General features: G+C 37.7%; 8 protein-coding genes across 8 annotated transcripts in view; 3 read left to right on the top strand and 5 right to left on the bottom strand.

Annotated features, from left to right (window-relative positions):
* LOC105314341 (myosin-9-like) overlaps positions 1–275 on the bottom strand; it is a 3,296-nt gene extending 3,021 nt beyond the window's left edge. Inside the window, exons 1-2 of the mRNA XM_020002083.1 lie at positions 151–275; positions 23–110 (exon numbers count right to left, since the gene is read on the bottom strand). Coding sequence (XP_019857642.1) covers positions 23–110; positions 151–275 — 213 coding nt within the window. The remainder of the gene's footprint in view (positions 1–22; positions 111–150) is intronic.
* A 71-nt stretch (positions 276–346) lies between these two features.
* Positions 347–2,805, bottom strand: LOC109585934 (ATPase family AAA domain-containing protein 3-like). Its single transcript, XM_020002086.1, has 6 exons — positions 2,676–2,805; positions 1,832–1,949; positions 1,665–1,787; positions 1,508–1,609; positions 1,286–1,375; positions 347–1,237 (listed from the first exon to the last, which is right to left on the bottom strand). The coding sequence occupies exons 2-6, from the start codon at positions 1,940–1,942 to the stop codon at positions 521–523; spliced, it is 1,143 nt and encodes a 380-aa protein (XP_019857645.1). The 5' UTR covers positions 1,943–1,949; positions 2,676–2,805; the 3' UTR covers positions 347–520.
* A 78-nt stretch (positions 2,806–2,883) lies between these two features.
* Positions 2,884–7,479, bottom strand: LOC100637642 (uncharacterized). Its single transcript, XM_020002085.1, has 22 exons — positions 7,407–7,479; positions 7,179–7,360; positions 6,987–7,127; positions 6,662–6,810; positions 6,522–6,596; positions 6,253–6,438; positions 6,101–6,144; positions 5,810–6,033; positions 5,669–5,742; positions 5,491–5,610; positions 5,348–5,437; positions 5,092–5,213; positions 4,821–4,998; positions 4,635–4,767; positions 4,403–4,583; positions 4,106–4,238; positions 3,895–4,047; positions 3,688–3,836; positions 3,524–3,629; positions 3,317–3,415; positions 3,166–3,246; positions 2,884–3,114 (listed from the first exon to the last, which is right to left on the bottom strand). Exons 2-22 carry the CDS (start codon positions 7,351–7,353, stop codon positions 2,944–2,946), a joined length of 2,784 nt encoding a protein of 927 aa, XP_019857644.1. The 5' UTR covers positions 7,354–7,360; positions 7,407–7,479; the 3' UTR covers positions 2,884–2,943.
* A 66-nt stretch (positions 7,480–7,545) lies between these two features.
* LOC100637766 (palmitoyltransferase ZDHHC6-like) lies at positions 7,546–9,564 on the top strand. Its single transcript, XM_003389723.2, has 10 exons — positions 7,546–7,829; positions 7,940–8,031; positions 8,100–8,256; positions 8,339–8,464; positions 8,547–8,684; positions 8,731–8,811; positions 8,889–8,930; positions 9,003–9,151; positions 9,213–9,247; positions 9,309–9,564. Exons 1-10 carry the CDS (start codon positions 7,581–7,583, stop codon positions 9,524–9,526), a joined length of 1,287 nt encoding a protein of 428 aa, XP_003389771.1. The 5' UTR covers positions 7,546–7,580; the 3' UTR covers positions 9,527–9,564.
* Positions 9,565–9,593: 29 nt separating this feature from the next.
* On the top strand, positions 9,594–12,618 carry LOC109585935 (uncharacterized). The gene is made up of 11 exons (XM_020002087.1): positions 9,594–9,719; positions 9,769–9,887; positions 10,830–10,956; positions 11,021–11,151; positions 11,197–11,360; positions 11,410–11,592; positions 11,680–11,912; positions 11,959–12,038; positions 12,100–12,201; positions 12,244–12,341; positions 12,393–12,618. Exons 1-11 carry the CDS (start codon positions 9,684–9,686, stop codon positions 12,458–12,460), a joined length of 1,341 nt encoding a protein of 446 aa, XP_019857646.1. The 5' UTR covers positions 9,594–9,683; the 3' UTR covers positions 12,461–12,618.
* Positions 12,619–14,626: 2,008 nt separating this feature from the next.
* LOC100637137 (40S ribosomal protein S20-like) lies at positions 14,627–15,500 on the bottom strand. The gene is made up of 4 exons (XM_003389718.3): positions 15,401–15,500; positions 15,191–15,287; positions 14,853–15,055; positions 14,627–14,799 (listed from the first exon to the last, which is right to left on the bottom strand). Exons 1-4 carry the CDS (start codon positions 15,401–15,403, stop codon positions 14,743–14,745), a joined length of 360 nt encoding a protein of 119 aa, XP_003389766.1. The 5' UTR covers positions 15,404–15,500; the 3' UTR covers positions 14,627–14,742.
* Position 15,501: 1 nt separating this feature from the next.
* Positions 15,502–20,073, bottom strand: LOC100637891 (APOBEC1 complementation factor-like). The gene is made up of 11 exons (XM_003389724.2): positions 19,547–20,073; positions 19,232–19,401; positions 19,025–19,172; positions 18,500–18,668; positions 18,236–18,419; positions 17,983–18,181; positions 17,539–17,667; positions 17,387–17,485; positions 17,212–17,329; positions 16,920–17,111; positions 15,502–15,950 (listed from the first exon to the last, which is right to left on the bottom strand). The coding sequence occupies exons 1-11, from the start codon at positions 20,054–20,056 to the stop codon at positions 15,859–15,861; spliced, it is 2,010 nt and encodes a 669-aa protein (XP_003389772.2). The 5' UTR covers positions 20,057–20,073; the 3' UTR covers positions 15,502–15,858.
* Positions 20,074–20,161: 88 nt separating this feature from the next.
* LOC105314343 (uncharacterized) lies at positions 20,162–21,847 on the top strand. The gene is made up of 7 exons (XM_011408451.2): positions 20,162–20,330; positions 20,383–20,499; positions 20,596–20,675; positions 20,736–20,859; positions 21,063–21,187; positions 21,233–21,374; positions 21,423–21,847. The coding sequence occupies exons 1-7, from the start codon at positions 20,183–20,185 to the stop codon at positions 21,545–21,547; spliced, it is 861 nt and encodes a 286-aa protein (XP_011406753.1). The 5' UTR covers positions 20,162–20,182; the 3' UTR covers positions 21,548–21,847.
* The last annotated feature ends 188 nt before the right edge of the window (positions 21,848–22,035 follow it).

The raw sequence follows: 22,035 nt of genomic DNA on the forward strand, positions 1-22,035 counted from the left end.
TTACTTCCAGTAGCTTCTTTACATCAGCATCATATTTTCTTTCTAATTGCTCTTTTTTACTCAAACAAACTTTAAACTCTGCCTGATGCTTATGAAGCCAAGTAGAAATCCTATGTATAGTATTGACTTTTCATTATGCTAAAAGCATACCTTGTTAATTCTTGTTCTTGCTTTTGTAATTGATGCTTGAAATCATCTTCTTGTTCTTTAAGCTCAGCTCTTGATTGCTCAATGTCTCTAGTAAGTGCTTCAATTTGACACTTCTCTGTCTCCATAAACTCCTTCTCTTGTTTTTTGATTCGTCTCAGCCTTTCAGCTGTAAATTATTAGCTGTAATTTGTAAATACAGGGGGTGTGTCACAGAAAAGGTGTGCCAGCCTGTTATTATAAAAGCAAATTAAAATTGCAGTAGTACTAGTATCAAAAAGATGTATATGTACATGTACATTTGCATTCTAGCAATATTACAGGTCTACATCTATCATCACACTAAATTTATTCATTCCCATTAATGTGTTGTTTAAGGATGAATGGGATTTTGCTTTCTAATACGATCAACTTCAAGCAAAGCTTGGTCCGTCTCTTCATTAACTCTCCAGTGCTCCTCACTGTCCTCCCTCCTGTACTGGTTGTATGGCTGCTGGTGGTTCTTAAAACGCCTTTTCATTTCCTCTTCGCTGACTTGAGGTCGAACAGAATCAGGTATACTGCTAGTATATGCTGGTGACACTCTTGGTTTGAAATGGCTTTTCATTTCCTCCTCACTGAGCTGAGGTTGAACAGATTCAGGTATACTACTGGTATATGCTGGTGACACTCTTGGTTTGAAGAGGTTTTTCATTTCCTCTTCGCTGAGCTGAGGTTGAACAGATTTAGGTATGCTACTGGTATATGCTGGTGAGACTCTTGGTCTTTCATACTCTTCTCTTCTCATTTGACCTCCTCCAAATCTTCTATACATTTCTTCTCTACTGAGATGTGGTCGTATGTGAGAAGGAATGCTGGTGGTATAATCATGATTTCGGCTGGTAACATCTTCTTTTACTATTCTTGGTTTATTTCTTCTTTCACTGATGTGAGGAGAGGGTGAGGGGGTCGGATTAAAAGGAAAATATGAAGAATCACCGACTGATTGATGGGCAAATGGAGGAGGAGAAAAAGAATCAGAGTCAGATGGAAAGGAATCATAATGATGAGATGAGGAATAAGAATAGCTTCTCCTTGAGCGAGTTTGTATCTAATTATAAACTGTAAAGTTAATATGATCATTGTATGTAATTCTTACATTATTGGCTTCTTTCATTAGTTCAATTTGTTCCTCTAGTCTATTAGCTCTTGTTCTTTCTTGATCGTAAGCCTTCAGAAGACTTTCTTTCTATAATATATGAAAGTAGATACAATGTACATTTCAATTTTTACTTCTTTTGAAAACTTTATTTGTAACTCTTGGATGCATGCAAAGTTGCTCATGCATAAATTTATCAATTTCATGGCTGTAAGGACTAACTTCGTCTCTTAGTGCTTGCATTTTATCTTCTTGATTCTGACTAATGGAAGCATCAAGCTGTCTTTTTAAAACTTTTATTTCTTCATCTTGAGTCTTTATTATCTATCATGTACATAATAACTGAATTGTTACACCAGTGCTCATTAATATCTATTACTTGTCTATCAACTTCATGCTGTGCCAATAATTCCTCCATTCTTGTTCTAAGAGTTTCACATTCTTCATGTATTCTTTGCCTGTCATTCCTTTCAGCTTCAAAGTCTTGTTTGTAAACTGCACTCTACATAAAGCCACCTAAAACCAATACACAAGTCCATTACATACCTGTACTTCTTTTAAATCAACATGAGTTTGTAACGTTTCATTCAGTGTCTTTAGTTGTTCTATTTCTTCCTCATATTCCTTCATTGATTTGTCTTTTTTTTCTGGCTCCATTTAGTGGCTTGGGATGGATGCAAGGAAATAGTAAATGATATTTCTGACATGCTTTTATGTTGTGTAGAAATTTTGAGCTAATTCTGACTTAAATTTTCCAAGTTATGACCATTTTAAAAATTGGTCAATTTTTCAAAAATTCACTGTACTATAGCCCATGGTTTTTTCCAAAAAATGGCTCTGAAATCACCCCCAGTTTTTATTACATTTTCTGATACATATTGATGTACTTATGCTATGTAGAAAGTTTGAGCCAATTCCGACTTCACTTTTTCGAGTTATGACCATTTCTAAAAAACTCCAAATTTCTGAAAAATTCACTGTACTATAGCCCATGGTTTTTTCCAAAAAATGGCTCCGAAATCACCCCCAATTTTTATTAAATTTTCTGATACATATTGATGTACTTATGCTATGTAGAAAGTTTGAGCCAATTCCGACTTCAATTTTTCGAGTTATGACCATTTCTAAAAAACTCTAAATTTCTGAAAAATTCACTGTACTATAGCCCATGGTTTTTTTCCAAAAAATGGCTCCAAAATCATCCCCAATTTTTATTACATTTTCTGATACATATTGATGTACTTATGCTATGTAGAAAGTTTGAGCTCTTTTCAACTTAAATTTTTCAAGTTATGATCATTTTAAAATGAGCCAATTCTTAAAGAGAAGATTTGAATACAAGCTTAGCATGCTTGGCATTACATGTATAAGAGGTGCGGTTCATTCTCACCTGTCTGTCGAGTTGCTCACACCTTTAGCTTCACTAACTGGGCAGTATGAAAAAGAGGAGAACTATCCCTAACACACAGCAAGACCAGGAACGAGTATAAGCAATAGCCGAGGACTGCGAGCAGCCAAAATGGAGAATGGAAGAATGGGTTGTCTTGTACCAACCTTATAGGCGTGGCCAGCAATCTACCCACGTGTATTCACGTGCGTATAATATTGTCAACTATAGAATACATTACATGTACATGTACACAACACAAGGAGATGTTCTATTGCTCATTCCACTTGGTCTGAGCATAGTCTTCAACAAGGAGACAGAAAGCATTATAATTGATGTCATGTCTTCCTCCGATTATGACACCAAACTTGAGACATATCAGGTTCAACTCAAACTGGCTTAGGTGAGGCATCAGACTCAAATCATCCAAGACACGCTTGAACTAGGCAATAGGAAAAAAAGAAATTAATGTAATTTAATTTGCATTACTTACTTGCCCAGTGGTCACGTTTCCTCTGTGGACTTTGTCATAATCTTCAAATGGAGGGAAAAGTGGAAGATGTCTTACCCTGACCTACAGCATTACATCAGAATAAAGAGAGAGAGAGATTAATAAGCAGTACATAATGGAGTCAGGGCCTTACAGATTCTGCTAGTTTGTGCAGAGCTTTATGGACTGCTTCCTCATCTGACGGTGAGAGCTGATTCAAATCAACATCTTCTGGTGGCTTGAACTGCATAACCTGGTGGAACCACAAATACAATCAATCAGTGATACATGTACTGTGCATGCACTGTGCATGTACTGTGCATGTACTGTGCATGTACTGTGCATGTACATGTACATGTACCTCTAATGTTGGCATCTTTTCTAGCTCCTTGATGGTAAACACAGACTCAACATCATCAGAAAACAACACATAATCAACGTATGAGCTATCCTTTACTGATCTATACCTATACATGTACATTTATATAACTTTTATTGGTTCAGCTCAAGTGTATTATAACTCACTCATTCTCTAGGGCATGTATTTCACTCGGGCTCAGTTCAAATCCACACAGATCAAGTGCTCTATGGAAGACAGTTCCCAAAATACGACCTGATCGTAGCTTGTCGTAATCCCTTAGGAATTCAAGGACTCTTATACGCTCCCTCACAACCTGTACACATTATACATGATAGTAGAGTGAGTCATGAAATACAGGTATAGCAATGTACCTTGGCTCTTATCTTGTAGAGTACTTGAGCGATGCTGACTGGATTAAAACTCTTTGTCATGTCCTCTAGTCTTTTAGTATCTGTCCTAATGGTAGTGATTCTATCATCATAATTATCCTCAAATACATCCCGTGGCTGTATCTCTTGGAGTAACTGTAGAGAGAAGATGCTTGCTTCAAATCTGCAGCTTTATACTCATCATTCTTCTTACCTTTAAATAGTTGAATCCTTTAGCATCACAGAATCTCATCTCAAGCACTTCTCCCTCTTCCTCACTGATATTAAGTTCTAAATATGAAAGACACTGATGGAAGTTCTTCCTTGTCACTCGACCACAGTTGTGTCTACAAAAATAGAATATAATTAGTGTGATATTGGAATCAACTCAACATGTTCATTGTAGCTAGAAATTAAGTGTAATAGAAATATTTTTATGTGCTACTGTATACATGCACTGTAAATTAGCATTACACCATCGTTATATACATTAATGTGTACATTGGCTTACCTATCAAAGTCTTGGAAGCAAGGCTTGACTAATATTCTCTTTTGATTAATTTGATCTCTGAGCCTATCCAGTGCTGATTGCAGCAATGCCTTCTGATCATCAGTAGCTTCTGATATGAAATCAACTGAGCCTGTAGCTGGTAATGTATAGATCTTTTTCTTCTGTGGCATTGGCAGAAAAACTGCAAAAAATATGTACATGTATAATAATGTAAATATGCTTTAATATGTACCATCATCAACATCTTTCACAAATTCTTTCCAAGCTATGACTGGTCCTGTATTCTCCTTGTTCACAGTGTAATAGTCAGCCAAGCCATTAAAATGTCTGGATGGCATGTTAGCTAATCCAAGAGCACTAAGACCCTGATATAATAGATTAATGTAACATCGTGTGTGCATTTAATCGCAGGCTGTACTTGTCTGAATCTGGTAGTGGAGATGAACCCACTCCTCAGTGGATCAAAGTCCTGAAAGTACTCGCAGGCTCTGATACGATGAGCTGATACATGCTCTTGTATTCTGCCCATCAGCTCACCGATATTGATTGGCTCCTCGTATTGAGGACGAGTCAATGAAGAGTGACAAATGCTTAACCTATTGCACAGTAAAGGATTAGATGTGCATGTACTCTACATGTACATGTACATATATATGGTATATAATTATTCTTTCTCTCTCTCTCTTTACCTTGAAAAGTCCTCTTCATCTAGGTCTACTATCTGTCCAGTGTATTCTTCATCAATCCCTTGTATTAGTGCTGAATAGTTAATGTCACCATTTAAAGGATCGCCAAATTTTGCCTCAATCAACTAATGAAATACCAAACATAATGGATTGACATGTACATGTACATGTACATGTACTGTACATATACATGTACAATGTACATGTACATGTACATGTACATGTATACACCACTACTTGTATGTGAATGAATACATACGTTGGATTCATCAGGCGATATAGAGAGTGACAGGAACTGAAAGAGTCTTTCAAATTGCGATTTTGTAACACCCCGAGTGAATCCTTTCTTCTATAAAAATATTTACAAAGTTGTACTGTAGACTTTAATGTTTGATGTCTTACTCTATCAAAGTCTCTAAAATAAGGATACAGCAATAATCTCCTTTTCTTTACTTGCTCTCTCAATCGAGAGAGAAGAGCAAAGAGTCTCTCTTCATCGGCTGGAGACAAATCATTAAGAGGCTAAAAATGAACACAGCACTCATATAAAAAATGGTTTCTTTCTTTTTAGCTACAGTACCTTGTGTAAATGCCCTCTAGGTGGCCTGTATACAGTATCAGTTGGATTCTTCTCGAAATCAGATTTATTGTATGCTGCATATTAAGAAATGCTTGTACTTGAAACAGCAGCAGCTACTGCATGCAATAACTAAAGACTCACCGTTTTCCATTTGATGACAGAATTCTCTGTAATTAACATGTCCATCAGGCGTACTGAATCGTCTCACAATGTACCCCACCTCATCTCTAGTGATGTGACCTCTCTTGGCCAGTAGGAGAGACAGGCCACACACAAACTGGTTCTCTGTGACAAGTCCGCTGCGAAGCTTGTCGAAATCAGTGAAAAACTCTGTAGTCCTGATGCCATACTTGTAAACAGTATCCCTATAATACAAAGCACACATGTTGTATAGGTGTCAATATGAATGTACAGTATAATAATGTACTTTACCTAATTTGATTGATGATATCTTGTATGCTACTTGCCTCCTTTACCTACAAGTACAATGCAAAAAAAGGTATATTAATATACATGTACATGTACATGTACATGCATACACATCTGAATGTATGCAAAGGCTATCCAACTGCATAGGGTCTTACAGGGGATAGTAATGATTGTTGTTTCCCTGCAGATCCTCTGCCTCCTTCCCTTTCCCATATACTCCTTATATCATCATTGAAACGATAGTAATTGTACAGTTTGACCAGTGGATCGTAATAGCGATGGGCTAGCATTGATATCTCTGTGTCAGTCACTTCAACCGGCCCAGGGAAACTACGATGAAACTAGAAGAGATGATAAAATGAAACTGTTGCTTCTTCTTTTTGGAATTTAATCTCTTTAAAACCTTCCTCTCTCTCTCTCTTACTTGACTAAAGGTGACATAGCCCATATTGTGCCTGTCAAAATCCTCATAGCAAGCTTTGACTACAATCCCACGAGACTATAAAATAAATTTAGCATAAGGTGTGCAATTTTAGTTAAAATGTGGGGCAATGCTCTCTTTACCAAATAGAATTCAGCACATCTCTGGAGGAGGTGGTCAGTCCTCTCTTTATTTAGTGGAGAGAGTGTTGATTTGGTGAGTGTTGATGGAGTCTTGAGCATTTGATCTATTTGTTCCCTGGGCTTCCCATCAAGTTTATCAGGGACAAATGCTACAATGAGTATACATTATACTTGATGAAACATAGTGGAATTTTGCATGAATGATTAAGAAAATTAACACTTATGCATTAATTAGTGTCAAATAGCTGCAACTTGTGAATTTCACAGTATAATGAATGTGCAGCTACATCATGCATTGCATTCATCATTGCATGCAAGTTCTTACATGCTTGAACTGATTCAATGAAATCAATATAGTTGATCATTCCTTTGCCTGTATCATCATATTTGCTCAACAGTTCCTCAAATTCTTCATCGGTAAGGACAAGAGCAAGATTCTGATCCAAACAGCGTCGAAACTGCGAACCTAAAATTGCAAAAATCTACTTGTGCATGTACATATATGCATTGAACTTACTTGTAATGTAGCCAGACCTCAGTGGATCATAGTCCTGGAAGAATTCAGAGACTCTTATCCCTCTGTTCTGTATAATGTACTTGAGTTTGTTCTCAACTGCAGTGAGGGCTGGAGGAGGTGAAGCAGGACCTGGCAATAGACCAGGAGCTGAGTATATCACTGATGCTGCTGCCATTTCTCTTCTATTATAATTATTCAAAATTTTTAAATCTTTGGGATCCAGCTTACCCTTAAAATTTTTTCAAGCCCCAGGCAACGTTTAAGAGAGTTGTAATTGTATCATAGATATGGTTGTATATACAATCTAGAAACCATGGCAACAAGGCCACGCCTAACCACACCCTGAATCATGTTCTGTAAATTTGGCCAGTAATTCTTGTATTTCTCCGTATATTGGGTGTCATGGCGCCCTCTAAGCCTCGATCTGTTATACGACAGCTTTGTCACTGGGGACCGATTGTTGCTCTTTCCCTTATAGGAGTCGTCGTAGTGTCTGCAACATATTCATCTATACAGCTCTACAGTCTTCCCTCCGTCAAATACATCAAAAAGTTCAACTTCTTTACAATGTATCTCAACCTCTGGCTCATACTGTACTCTTACTTTAAAGCATTTGGAGGGCCTGGGTTCGTACCAATAAAATGGAAGCCAGTAAGTATTAACGCCAGGACACTTTAAAATATTGGAGGTGTAGCATTAATTAAAAGGGGCGTGTTACTAATTTATAATTTTATTTCATATTAATAATGATATTTTTATAGAGTAACGAAGCAGATAAAGAATACTTGCAATATTGTGACATATGCCAGGCGTATAAAGCACCTAGATCGCATCACTGCAGCAGCTGTGGAAGGTAAAACCATTCCTTTAACTATACATACATTTTATATTAATTCTATTTATTATTTTTTTCTTTTGTAGGTGTGTGCTTAAGATGGATCACCACTGCCCCTGGATAAACTGCTGTGTGGGACACAGGAACCAAAACCCGTTCATTGCATTCCTTTTCTTTCTACCCGTCGGCTGCATCTATGCTACCATATTAAACTCTAACTTCCTCTACAGACTCTTCTCATATGTAATTTCATGAGAGAATGAGAGAGAGTTGAGGAGAGAATACAAGAAAATTACTAACCATTTTCTTTATTTTTTTAAAAAAGGAATTCAGAGGTCGTGCCCAGTCCTTGTTGCTACCTATTAACTCTTATACCATAATGCTTACAATATCGGGTATTGCATTCTCACTTGGAGCTGCTCTAGGAGTCTGCATACTGCTATATGTGCAGGTAATCATGATGGAGTATAGAGCATGAAAACAGTTCATGTACTATTATTATTATTATTATTTTTTCTTTATTTTTCTTGCAGCTATCCTCAGTTCTGAGCAATAGGACGCAGATCGAAGACTGGATTTGTGAAAAGGCCGCCACAAGGAGAAGGAATAATCAAAACTTGAAACCTTTCGTGTATCCTTATGATCTTGGCAGATCTAAGAACTGGAAGCAGGTTAGAACTTTCTATTTTTATTTATTTATTCACTATTTTTTATTAGGTTATACGTTGTTCTTTCACTCCTGTCGGCGATGGGATATACTGGCCAGTTGTAAAGGGTTGCAATCAATACTCATTTACAGTAAGAGACACTGTTATATGCACACCTATTAACTCTCTCTCTCCCCCCCTCTCTCTCTCTCTTATTTCATATTCTAGATTGAACAAATGGCACAAAAAGTTGAAAAGAAGAAGAGAGGAGTAAGTCATTAAGAATACAATATAAGCCAGGGCCTAGTTATAATGATAGGTTTCACGATAATTTCATGTTAGGTTGATTGTAAGGTGACTCGAGATTTTAATGGATCATGTTTAAAGACTCTCGTTTCTTATGGGCCGTTGGTATTCATTTGCACGCCATGTCTGGAACCAAGCATACCAATCAGCAAGAATGACATTATAACTATCACCAGATTTAGAAAGTGAGGAGGACGAGAGAGAATATATTTGTAATGAGAGTCATGAAATTGTATGTTTTTATAGGAGGTGGGTTTATGGAAATAAGCATATTCCGCAAGGTATGGCAATAAAGTTGCATGATATTAAAGTTGAATTTACTTATTCTCTTATTTTGTGTAGAGGAGATCAATGAAGGGAAGAGAGTACGTGGGTGGATACCACGTCTTTGTGTGCTAAAGGAGAACTCCACACAATTGAATAAAGTATCTCTACCATCATCATCTTTGGGGAAGAAAGATGAGGATAAAGCAACTGAAAAAGAAGCTAAAACTAAAACAGGGAGCAAGGATATGGAGCAGCCAGCAGCTCCAAGACGAAGGAAGGACAAAAATAAATAATAAACAATGTCCTTTTAGTATATTTTTATTATAGAAAGTTCGAATGATAATTATTATTTTTGTATTCCAATGCTAAAGCCACTTTGACCACGTGGAATCACGTGTGCTTATAATTAAGGGTGTGGCCAGAATTGCTCCACGTCCACCTGTGAATGTGATGGCTCTACTAAGGTTCCTTAGAGACAGACAAGAGGTTTGTAACTTTGTATCAGTATTTAGTATTATGCATAAATCCTCCCTAGAGTATAAATATTTGTGAACACACGCGATTGCAGTGGAAAGTGTTCAAGCAGCTGGTACGGCCGCGCTGCATTCCTCTTGGTAGTGTATTGGGGGACTCAGGACGAGAACTTCTTGAAGAGTAAATGAAAGAACCATCTAATTCTATCATTAGTAATATCCCACATTCATAGGTTGTTTAGAAAGTTTGAGCTAATTCTGACTAAAGTTGGATTTTTAATAAATTTTTTAAGTTACTCAAAATCGGGTCAAAGTCCCTGTACTATAGTACAGGGTCGTTGGCCAAATTTCACCAAAAATGACTAGGAGAGAATTCTCAATTTTTATTACGTTTTCTGATGCATATACATGTACTTATGTTGTGTAGCAAGTTTGAGCTGATTCCGATCAAAAATGGATTTTTTATGATTTTTTTAAGTTACTCAAAAATTGGGCCAAAGTCCCTGTACTATAGTACAGTGTCTCTGGCCAAATTTTGGCAAAATTCACCAAGAGAGAATTTTCCATTTTTATGATATTTTCTGATGCATATATATGTACTTATGTTGTGTAGCAAGTTTTAGCTGTTTTCGATAAAAATTGGATTTTTTACGAATTTTTAAAGTTACTCAAAAATCAGGCCAAAGTCCCTGTACTATAGTACAGTGTCTCGGGCCAAATTTTGGCAAAAATGACCAGGCAAGAATTTTCTATTTTTATAATATTTTCTAATGCATAGATATGTACTTATGTTGTGTAGCAAGTTTTAGCTGTTTTTGATAAAAATTGGATTTTTACAGATTTTTAAAGTTACTCAAAAATCAGGCTAAAGTCCCTGTACTATAGTACAGTGTCTCGGGTCAAATTTTGGCAAAATTGACCAGGAGAGAATTTTTCATTTTTATAATATTTTCTGATGCATATACATGTACTTATGTTGTGTAGAAAGTTTAAGCTGATCCCCATTAAAATTGGATTTTTTAAAGTTACTCCAAAATTTAGAAACCCCGCTGAAATAATTATTAACTTCCTTTAATTGCTACAAAATTTGGCAAAAATTAATGTCAATTTTAAAATTTTACAGTCATGTACTCATTGGATTCTCCTATTATGGCCCCTACCTCATCTCCTACAAACCCTCTGGTCCTTTTAATGACAGAGAGTTCTCACTACACTGGTGGCTAGTGGACCTTGGACAACCTTTAAAATTGGTATGTACAATAGTGTATATGCGTCATGGTTTTTTGTTATCTTTATAATTATTGCTTTTAAAAGGTGAAGAGCTGCAATTTGTTTGAAGGCTTTAGCTTTGGAACCATTGATACCGATCTTAGAATTACTGAACTTAAGTTGTGTGTGTGTCAAAAAGACGAAGAGAATGTCTTTGTTTTTGGCTACGAAGACAAGTAAAAGATTTAGACATCATTATTAGTTCTTTTATCTTTCCTTAGAGATGACTCTGAAGCTAAAGACTTCTATATTTCCATTCTTTCTCCTCCACCTTCCAATCCAACTGAACTAAACAGAGATCAGGCTAGTCCCTCGGTACATTTGAAATACCAAGCACTCCCTCCTTATCCTCTCTTTGACCCAACTCTCTCACTCCAGCTCCAAGGTCTGTCAACCAAAATCATTGTTCATTACTCCAATACTTTCTTCTCTAGACACAATTCTTGTTAATACTGGTTGTACAATTGTTGCTATAGAAAAATCTCGTTCTCCTCCATTGCCTTCTCTTTCCCCTTCATCTGCTCTTTCTGCTGGTGGTGTTGGCTGTACCATTGTCCATCAGTCTTTCCTTCTTCCTAGAGGAGATAATGCCTCAGCTACTAATGTCTATTCATCCTGTAAGTATAATATTTTTATTCATGCACAATTTCTCTTGTAATCAGATCAAAATGAACATTATTATATATGCATTATTCTTTTTTTAGTAACTTCTCTTTCCCAAGTTGTATTACCAGTTGAAGTCTATTATAAAGAAAGGGCTCTGGTTGAAGTATCTTTGCCTTCCAGTTCATCAACTGATCCTGAGATGAGAGTTAATGTCTCCCAGTATTGCTTTGATATAGAGCCATGGCTTGTATCAACGTTAGAAGATATTCTTTTAAAAACAGTTCATGTCAACTTGAGTTCACTAAATGACTATGAAATGATAATATGTCGAGTAAGATTATAGAATAAGGCTAAATCTCTAATTTGTCTTTTTTTAGGTTTGTCCAGAAGATAAAATTGTTTGTTTGTTAGTGAAGGTTAATGCAGCTAGTTTTTCTGAAGGAACTCCCCTATACCAGTAACAATTATTAAGCCTGAAAGATGATACTTATCATTATTGTACCTCTTATATATAATAGAGGCTATTCCATAAAACTAATGTGTGAATGGAATTTACTGAAGAATGAAGCCAGACTCATCACTCACTCGCATCCTCTTCCAATATCACTTACTCAGCTCAAGTAAGGAGTAGTGATGATGAACTTATTACGTTTTTCTGATAGTAAGCCACTTGATGGACGTTCTTTTGAAATAGACAAGTCTGATTTATTATTTTATTCTCCAGTCCATGGAATCACTAACAGTTCTGTTTTATCAACTGGTAATTATGTATGATCACACTTGTGTGTGCTTTTAGCAATGTCTTACATAGGAGAAAGTCTGCTCAGACTTGATCATGACTTTTTACCATTGTGTTTAGTTTATAGTGAGCCAGACTAAAGGCAAGTCCCTTTATTAGTTCAACTTGTGATTGTAGTCACTGATAGAATGATTGCATCTCAATGTATCATTAATGATTTTTGCTTTTTAAATCATGCTATAATTTTATGTGAATTATTGGCTTAATATTTTTAACAACTGATTTTATTTATTAATAACTACAGTGAGATAATTGAAGGTTAATTTTGATTAAATATTGTGTTCTCATTGTTTTTTAATAATCATTGTTCTTTATTGATCTGCAATACTATCATAAACTGGCTCAAAAGTCTCATACTCTTGTGCCACCACTTCTGTATTACTTGGTTCTGATTGGCCATACTCTTCAAGCCTTTGAATATTACCAAGCATTGGCCTTGCTTTCATTGTGGGCCAGCAATTGAAACTGATGAGCCATATAATGAAGAGGAAGATTACGTAGGTTATCATCCAGAGTATTGGAAAGAATATCATGATGTACTGTATAACGAAAGAGCTAACAGCAAGAGGGAGGGAGCCTTGTGCGAGCGAGTACTGGTAGATGCTCAGCGTGTTTATGAACACCAATAGAAGGAGTATGAACATATCAATGCGATTCATCCATTTCTTCTTGTATGGTTGAACGAAAACAATAAACATCATCCCAACGAGTAGAAAGCCTTGCTCTACAATAAACTTCTGAATGAAGCTCAGAGGTGTCACGTATATAACAAAGAGGCAGACACGAAGTATGAGGTATACAGCTTCTATCCAGTGATGATCGTCAAAGCGTATTATATAGTCGACGGCTTCGTTCCCTTCTCTGCTTTGTTGGAACTCGTTCTTCATCTCTAGGAACGGAACCATTAGCTTATCAAGGAAGGGGAATTTTCGAGAGCGTTTGTATTCCCTGAGGTACTTGACAATGAGGACAATGAACGGATAGAAAAATTGTAAGACAAGTATACCGACTGCAACCAGGACAAAGAGCATATAAGGGAATGAAGTGTAGGTCACGTTTGGATCAAACAGTGAGACAGTTCGAATGTATTCATTAGTATGTACTGCATACAAGCCGGTACCACTGATCAACATTGCAGACGTTGAGGCTAGTTTAGCATACGAGAGAACCAGAACGGATATTACCAGGTTGTGTGTCGACTCTCTCCACTTCATGTTAATTTTGTTCCCGATTGAAATGTCGATCTTGACCTTGCATTTGTCCTTTATTGCTCCGTGATAGATAAGTCGTGCTAATGTAACGGTCGCCAACAGGAAGATCGGATAAAATCCAACCAAGTACTCTACAAAGAGATAAACCAGAAAAGAGTCGGCTCGAAAGAGGCAGAGTTTTAATGAGAAAGGACTGAAGAACTCCAAGTTCCAAATATCGTACAGAAAGTGGTAGGCAGCAAAGAGATCCTCTGAGACCTTTGTATCATTTGTTATGTTAGAGATGGGAATGAAACCGTCTCCTGTGATATCCATCGTCGTAGTGATCATTTGTGCAAAGAAAATTGCAGAATTGAGTCCACCAGTGATGATGTTGAATCCGGTAATGAAGAGAAGGGCAAATATTACTGTGATTGGTGTCAGTTCAATGAGTAGAAACGTCAGCCAGTCAACGCTTACATGTGTGCAAGTTGAACACTCTCCCTTCCTGTTGTGGTGGAAACCATCCTTGCAGCGGCTGCAAAAGTACCCGTTGCCATTCTCCCTGCACGGATTTGTTGTAACGTTGTGGCTCACTATAACTGTGTAGGGCTTAGAGAGCTTTTGTTCGAAGCTGACTGCTTTACAGAGCTTGCAATAGCCATAAACTAGCTCTAAATCATTAGTGCTTTCTGTTGTTTCATTAAGATTCATTGGAGTTGAAGGATCCAGTTGTTGCTCCCAATAATCACTCAGCTTATTATTCCTGTAGCCCAGAGAGTATGCCCTATAGATAGACGTTTTGAGTGAGTTGTTGCCATTTATTTCATGAACCGAGCAGGACAAGGCATGTAAAGTATTTACATTTGAGTAGCATTGCTCACAACACCGGTTGCATTCGTCGCCTTCAGCACAGGGACCAAAACCAAGCTCTTGGCAACGTCCAACCTGGCAGGTAGCTACGGTTTGTCCTAAAGCACAGTTTATCAGGACAGGTACAAGAAGAAATATCCTCAGCATTTCTTGTAGATCAGGATTTGTTCAAAAAACAACTAATCATGTTGTCAAGGGTAACGCTTAATGTTAATGATCAATAAAAATAATAATTTTTATTTATTAGTTTTCTATTGAAATTAATTCAACCATTTTGAGTCCATTCAAAGCAGAATAAATTATGAATTGGCAATGGTGACTTCAACTTCAACTCCTGGCTCGATGGAGATTGATGTCTACACAAGGAAAATATATTACAAAGTGATGTATGTAAATTCCTGCGCCTTACAATCTGCTTCACTGTCTCAGCAGCACTGTGCAAATCAATGACACGTTTGTGTATCCTCATCTCAAAACGGTCCCAAGTTTTGCTCCCCTCTCCACAGGGGGTCTTGCGACAGGTGATACGTAAGGTCTTGGTTGGCATACGGATCGGTCCTTTCACTTTTGGGAGCTTTGTGTCCTTGGCTCTTCGTATCAAATCATTACAAACTGAAAAAAAAGATTATCAGTATCCGTACATAAAAAACAGATTGCTCCCCAAATGCAGAAATCGCCAACAAAACTACCTACGCTCATTACAAAAGCCCCACCCAATGGTGTTTTATTCAGTCATTCTTCTATCACCTTTCTCAAGACTCTTGACATTTCTGCTGGTAAGTGTAATCCTAATCTTGTGTATAGGAGACTCCTCCCTTAGTTGAGTGTCTTTCTTGGCGTAACTCTGAGAAAAAAAAAAGTTTTAACATGACACAATAATAAAATGGCACACAGAAGAGGTTTTTATTAGGCAATATGGAGTAATGCGTGTCTAAGAAATGACCCTCCGTCCCTTACCATAGCAGTCAATAGGAGATGGGCCGAGATAATCCAATGGGAACAGCGCTGAGCCTATCTCTTCTTCAAAATTTAACTCTTAGTCTCTTATCACCACGTGGTTACAATGTAGTTAATAACTAACCTTTTTAAATAATAACTACAATAACAGAACAATGACTAAAACACAAGAATACTTAACTTAAAATACATTGTACAAAGACCTCTATTCAATAAAATGTACAAACACATAGATAAACAGACACATAATAATAATAATAATAATAATAATAATAATAATATATAAGCTCAGAGTCCCTTTTCAAGAACAGCTGCTCAAATTGGAGTGAAAAACTGTGCCATTGAAGTGAGTATTCTGCAACTCCCTCTACATCTGACATTTACATGAATGAAAGTGATGCAATATCTAAAGAGTCATGTATAATGAGAGGAGAGAGAGAGGGTGAGTAAATATGTAGCTAGAAGCCACGGTGGTGGTAAAGTTCTGTGTGAGGAGAGAATGCAAGATGAGGAGGTGGCGGAGGAATAGGAAACGGTGTAGCTTCAAATCCTAATGAGAATAAGTGAATTTACGATAATCATTATACTCAAGTAGTTAATAATTAAACAACAAGGTTATAGTTTGTGTAAATACTAGTGCCATAAAAGCATGAATGTTCATCAGAAAATGCAATAATTCTTTCCTAGCCATTTTTGGCAAAATTTGGTCAAAATCCCTCTACTATAGACAGAGACTTTGGCTTGATTTTTGAGTAACTTAAAAAATTCGTAAAAAATTCAATTTTTATCGGAACAAGCTCAAACTTGCTACGCAACATAAGTACATGTATATGCATCAGAAAATATTATAAAAATGGAAAATTCTCTCCTGGTCAATTTTGCCAAAATTTGGCCCGAGACACTGTACTATAGTACAGGGACTTTGGCCCGATTTTTGAGTAACTTTAAAAATTCATAAAAAAATCCAATTTTTATCGAAAAAAGCTAAAACTTGCTACACAACATAAGTACATATATATGCATCAGAAAATATTATAAAAATGGAAAATTCTCTTCTGGTCATTTTTGCCAAAATTTGGCCCAAGACACTGTACTATAGCACAGGGACTTTGGCCCGATTTTTGAATAACTTTAAAAATTCGTTAAAAATTCAATTTTCATCGGAACAAGCTCAAACTTGCTACACAACACAAGTACATATATATGCATCAGAAAATATTATAAAAATGGAAAATTCTCTCCTGGTCATTTGGCCAAAATTTTGCCCAAGACCTTGTACTATAGTACAGGGACTTTGGCCCGATTTGGAACAACTTCAAAATTTTGATCAAAATCAAATCATATTTCATAGTTTAGGGACACACCAAGAAATTAAAACCCACAAAATCGTTAAAGTGCAATCCCTTTACAGGCTAAGTAAACTATCAACCACAAAATAAAACCACAGAGCTGTAACTGCAGAAAAATTATAAAAAATTAAGAACTCTTTACAAATCATCCTGTAACTAAACACACCCACCAGTTATCAGTGCTGGATCAGGCGACCAAGTAGGCGGAGCTGGTCTGGATGAAAGAGTTTTGGGTGTGGCTGGTAGCCCGACAAAACCATGATGAGGATTCTGTGCGGGTTGGATAGTAACAGGAGCTAATGGATCAACAGGTGCTAGAGGAGGAGGAGGAGGGACCCCAGCAAGTGTAGGATAACTAGCACCTAGTTATAAGTATGGTAAAGAGACAAGTGTGATATGCAATATCATTGTGCTAATAATCAAATTTCGACACGACATGAAAAAATAGCAGAACTCTTATACCTTCAATTGAAAGGCCCATCTGAACTAAAGCATATTCAGCAGCAGTGCACTGGGCCTCCTCAACAGAGCGACTTAACTTTGATGGAATATAAGTTGTACTTAAGGCAGGTATGTAAACCTATGAGAGACATATTAACAATTTAACTAGACAAGTTAGGCATTATTTATTTATTACTTTATACTGAAAGAGTGATCCTTCTGGTGAAGTACTTGTGCTATGCAAGCAATAAAGCGGTTGCCCCCAATTGCTTTTCATACAAAGGTCTTCTAGTATCTACACATTGCACATGGCAATTTAAACAAGCATATTATATAGCAAGAACAAACCTGCATTAAAAGCCTTGGTTGTTTCACAGGAAATGATGATGGAGGTAGAGGGTGTTGAGAAGGAGGAGCTTGATGGGGATGAGCCGGAGAGATGTCTAATCCTGGAATAACATCAAAAATAGCTGCCTCCTACGAATGAAATAAAGAACAAATTAATACTTTCAAAAGGCAATAAGTAGACAAATAGGTCAACATAATATATAAATATTATAATAATGATAATGAAAAGTTTATACATTTAGGCTACGTTTAACTACTCCACTCCACTGAATGAGGAGAGTTTCTGATATCACTGGTTTTAGGTATTTACACTAAACGATCAGCTGTGTTTTCTTTGAATTTTTGCTTCATGTGTTTTAGTATAAACGAAATCTGTATCCGTGACTAAAAGCATCCATTTTTCTCAAATGAAAATGGAGTAGTGTAAACGTAGCCTTAAACTACCTCAGATATTTGCGGTCTCTTCGGAGAGTCCATGTATTGCGCCATGTAAGGACCTTGAACTGGGCTAGCTGGAAAGACTAGTTGCGCCTGTGGGTGACCAAAGGACAGTGAATGAGGCGGATAAAAGGATTGGGATTTCCCTTTCGAGTTTGGGGGAGTTCTGACAACTTTATTGCCCATACTGTTTCTAGAAAAAACTCTATAGGAGAGAGAGAGGGGGGTAAGGGTTGCAATGGGTCAACACTTGATATACTTTGGTGATGGAGGAAAGTAAAGCGAAGGTAACATAGAGTAGTCTATGGGGAGAATCCCGTAAGGAGGAGGAATGGTAGGAGGAGAGGGCGATTTCTGATGACGTGGAGGGTTACGCATCTGGGCTTCTTTATCTACGGGTTTAGCTAACGTGACCTCAATCACTGCATCATCTAACACAGAACCTTTAGAAAAAGGAGAAAAATGATGCATGAGAGAAAGAGAGAGGGAGGGAAAGGAGAAGGGGAGGGTCGCAACAACAGACCATTCATGGCTTTCATTGCAGTAAGAGCTCCACTCCTTGAGTTAAAATGTACAAAAGCATAGTCTCTGATTTTCTTAACACGCTCCACAGGTGCATGATGCGAGAATGCTTTATTTAACTGAGCCTCTGTAGTGGTGAGCATTAAGTTTCTTACATAAAGAATCTTGACCTGGAGTGAATAAAAAATAGAGTCTACATTGATGAGAGAGACAGATAAGAGGTCAAAACAAGAGTTCTTAGCACAAGACAAGAACATGTACAACAGTAATTGAACAAGAGGAGTCAGCCAACATGTATTTTATAATAGATAAACACAACTTCACAGGAAGGAGTGTTAATAGTGACAATCAGCCTAGCCCAGAGACAGTGTCAACACACTATCAAATTGCTAATGTATGGTAGAAACCAATTGCAGACATCCCTTCAATTTTATATTTTCAATAGTATCTAATAGCAATTCCCCCTTTCTTAGCACTTAGTATTACATTAACAACCACTACACGATCTTTCTACTCTCTCTTTTACCGTTGCCATTGTTTCCTCGTCTACCTCGAGCTCAGGTTCAGCCCAGTCAACAGCTACCACATGATTCCATAGTCTGACCCGGCTGTTAATGAGCTTACGGCGAGCCATAGCAGCTGCTCTGTGTGAGGCATACTCAACAAAAGCAAAACTAGGACATAAAAAGAGACTTGTATATAAAATAAAACATCATTATATTGTATTAGTTACCCTCTGTTTTTACTCTTGTCAGATGCTGCTGGATACATTATAATATCAGCCACACCGTCTGTGACTTTCTCCATCTCTTCTCTTATATTTTCCTTTGTCAAACATTTAGGGATCCCGCCCACAAACAAACGACAGTTATCGACACTCATACACACCCCAATAGTACGGCCCTGCAATAACAAAAGAAGCAAATACTATCATTATAGCAAGTTTTCAATAAAATAAAGTAATTTAATACTGTGTGACCCAAGGAAGCCATGCATGCGCAGCAATGAATCCTATTCTAGTATACACACACGTGGCAAGATGGCCGACCTTCCTGATCTCGTATTCATTGAGGAGTTTGACTGATTTTTTAGCATCTTGAGCCTTGCAGTAGACGACGAAAGCATACCCGCGGTTCATGCTACCACTGTGGTCCATCATTAGCCTCATCTCATAGACGGGGCCGGCCTTCTCAACAATGGGAACGAGCTCGTCTTCAAAGCAGTCTCGAGGGATCTTTCCAATGAAGATCTCACAGCCTTTCTTAGGAGGTGGCCCGGTCCAGCCAGGCGGTGGCCCGTAGCGCCTCTGATTGTTCTGCTGGTATATACTGTAACCAGTCCTCGTCATGAGCTGGGCTATGGGGCTGGGAGAGGTCGAGGTGCTGGAGACGGGTCGAGGAGAGACAGAGCCCCGAGTGTCCCTCTCGTCGCGTAGTGAGCTCCTGCTAGAGGTATCCTTGGTCTCCCCTGAGGTTTCCTCCTCAGTGCTCGAGGGGGTGGTCTCCTTTGAGGCAACACTCTTCTTTTTGTTGCTTGCCCCGCTCCTCTTTCTCTCCATCGTGTGTCTCTCTATCTCCGGCTGTTCCTATATCTTTTCTCATGCATCGCATCACTGCACGTGGTTAATTAGAAGGCGTGGTCATTAGATTGGGTGTGGCTGGTTGCTGTGCAGCTCTGTTACAAAATGAGCGCAAAGGCTGGAGCAGCTCTTCGAAGGAGTGGAGTTAGGATACGTTCTCTAGGAACAGGACACACATCTTTGAATCTGATCATATCAGAACTCAGTTCAGTAAGGCAGACACTAAAGGACAGCATTTCAGCTCAGCAGAGAGGTTAGTTTTGTACCCAAATGCATCTTGTCCTTATGTATGTTTATGTCTGTAGCTTCTAATGCACAGTTCAAATGGGGTCAAGATGAAGACTCCCCTGCCATAAGAGACGTATTGGCAAAAATTGCTGAAGTAGATGCAATGTGGATTGAAGCCCAAAAGGAATACTTAGGTAACACGAGTAACACGACAAAACCCGGCATTGTTAACATGTTTACAACATCATAAAGTGGCACCTCCTCCATATGTCGTTTTATTCTTATTATAGCTGCTTTGAAGGATTATAAAAGAACGTATGAGCACATTTTGGAGAGCGAGAGGAAGTTGGACGCAGCTAAGAAACAACTGGTTTGTCCCACTCTATTTATCCATTCTATTCCTCTTCCTCCCTCTCTCTCTCTCTCTCAGGCAAATTATGAAGACAAGGAAAGGAAGTATGAGAAAGAGTTATCAAAAGGCTCCAAAGACCCAGAGCATGCCAGAAGAAAGCTGAAGACATACAAAGATGCTAAGTCATTAGCTGAATCAGAAGGTACTTAGTAAACATTCCTGATAATCGACCAAATATGGAATCATTAACAACTTAATTCGTGTACAATAACATTCTTTTATGGTTTATCACAACATGCATTTCTTTCCTCACTCCTCCTCTACTTTAAGTTAGCATTGTTCAAAAAGACTGCATGTGTTGCATAGCTATATTCTAAAGATTTGATACTAACTCTGATACAATAGTTATTGGTCAAGAGAAAGAGACGGTAGCAGTTAAGCTGATGTCTGTTAAGACTGGTCTGCTTGACCACTCAAGAGAATGGTCAAACTTGGCTAGAGTTTGCTCTCAATTTGCTGAATGTCATAAAGTAAGAACCTTTTGTTCCTTTCTGATTTTATTAAAGAATTAATAGAACCTTGCACTGTTGATACCAGAAGTTAGTCCACAAACAGATAAGCCAGCTTCTTACACTGGAGGCCAGGAGAGCAGAGCTATCCTCAGAGACTTACGATCGTCTCTCTCTGACTCTGTCCCATCATACACAGCTGCAACAGGTATACACCTGACTATAAGATTGTATTTAATATTGCTATTTGGTATAGGGACTGCTTCAATGGCGAGAGGAACTTCGCTTCCTTCTTACTATTCCTCTTCATCCTATAATGACTCTGGTGTCAAGGAAGCAGTAGATGATGATACTTATTATGATAGTTTTGATGAGACATAGTAGAAATTTGAAAAAGAATAATATTAACAATAAATTATTATTATGAATCAATATTAGGTTAACTATTGCACTTAAATTGTAACCATAATTGACAAAAGGTACCTTATGTCGGATAGGAAAATTGGTCTTTTTAGGTGCTAATTATTAGCACACTTGCTCCATTATGCCTTTCCTTGTCACTTCAAAATATCTGCTCATCGTGAAAGTTTGGACTTTCTTTGTCCCTCGGTTCTTCTCCGGGAACCTGTAGTGATGTGTGAGACCCAGCTTAACGGGAACATTAAATTGTTTGGTATAGCCTTTCTGCCATGGTGCAAAGATGTAGTGATACCAGGCAGTGTTTACTGCAAGCGGCTTAACAATTATCTTATGGTAGCCGTATTGACGTGGAGGATCAGAACTCCGCTGTGTGCTCATGAAGTAGCGAGGCCACTTCATACTGGGACATTTATTTGACTTAGCTACTTCTGGTAAAGAGGTGCCATTAT

This window comes from Amphimedon queenslandica, unplaced genomic scaffold, assembly GCF_000090795.2.
Source record: "Amphimedon queenslandica unplaced genomic scaffold, v1.1 AMPQUscaffold_12982, whole genome shotgun sequence".
Lineage (NCBI taxonomy): Eukaryota > Metazoa > Porifera > Demospongiae > Haplosclerida > Niphatidae > Amphimedon > Amphimedon queenslandica.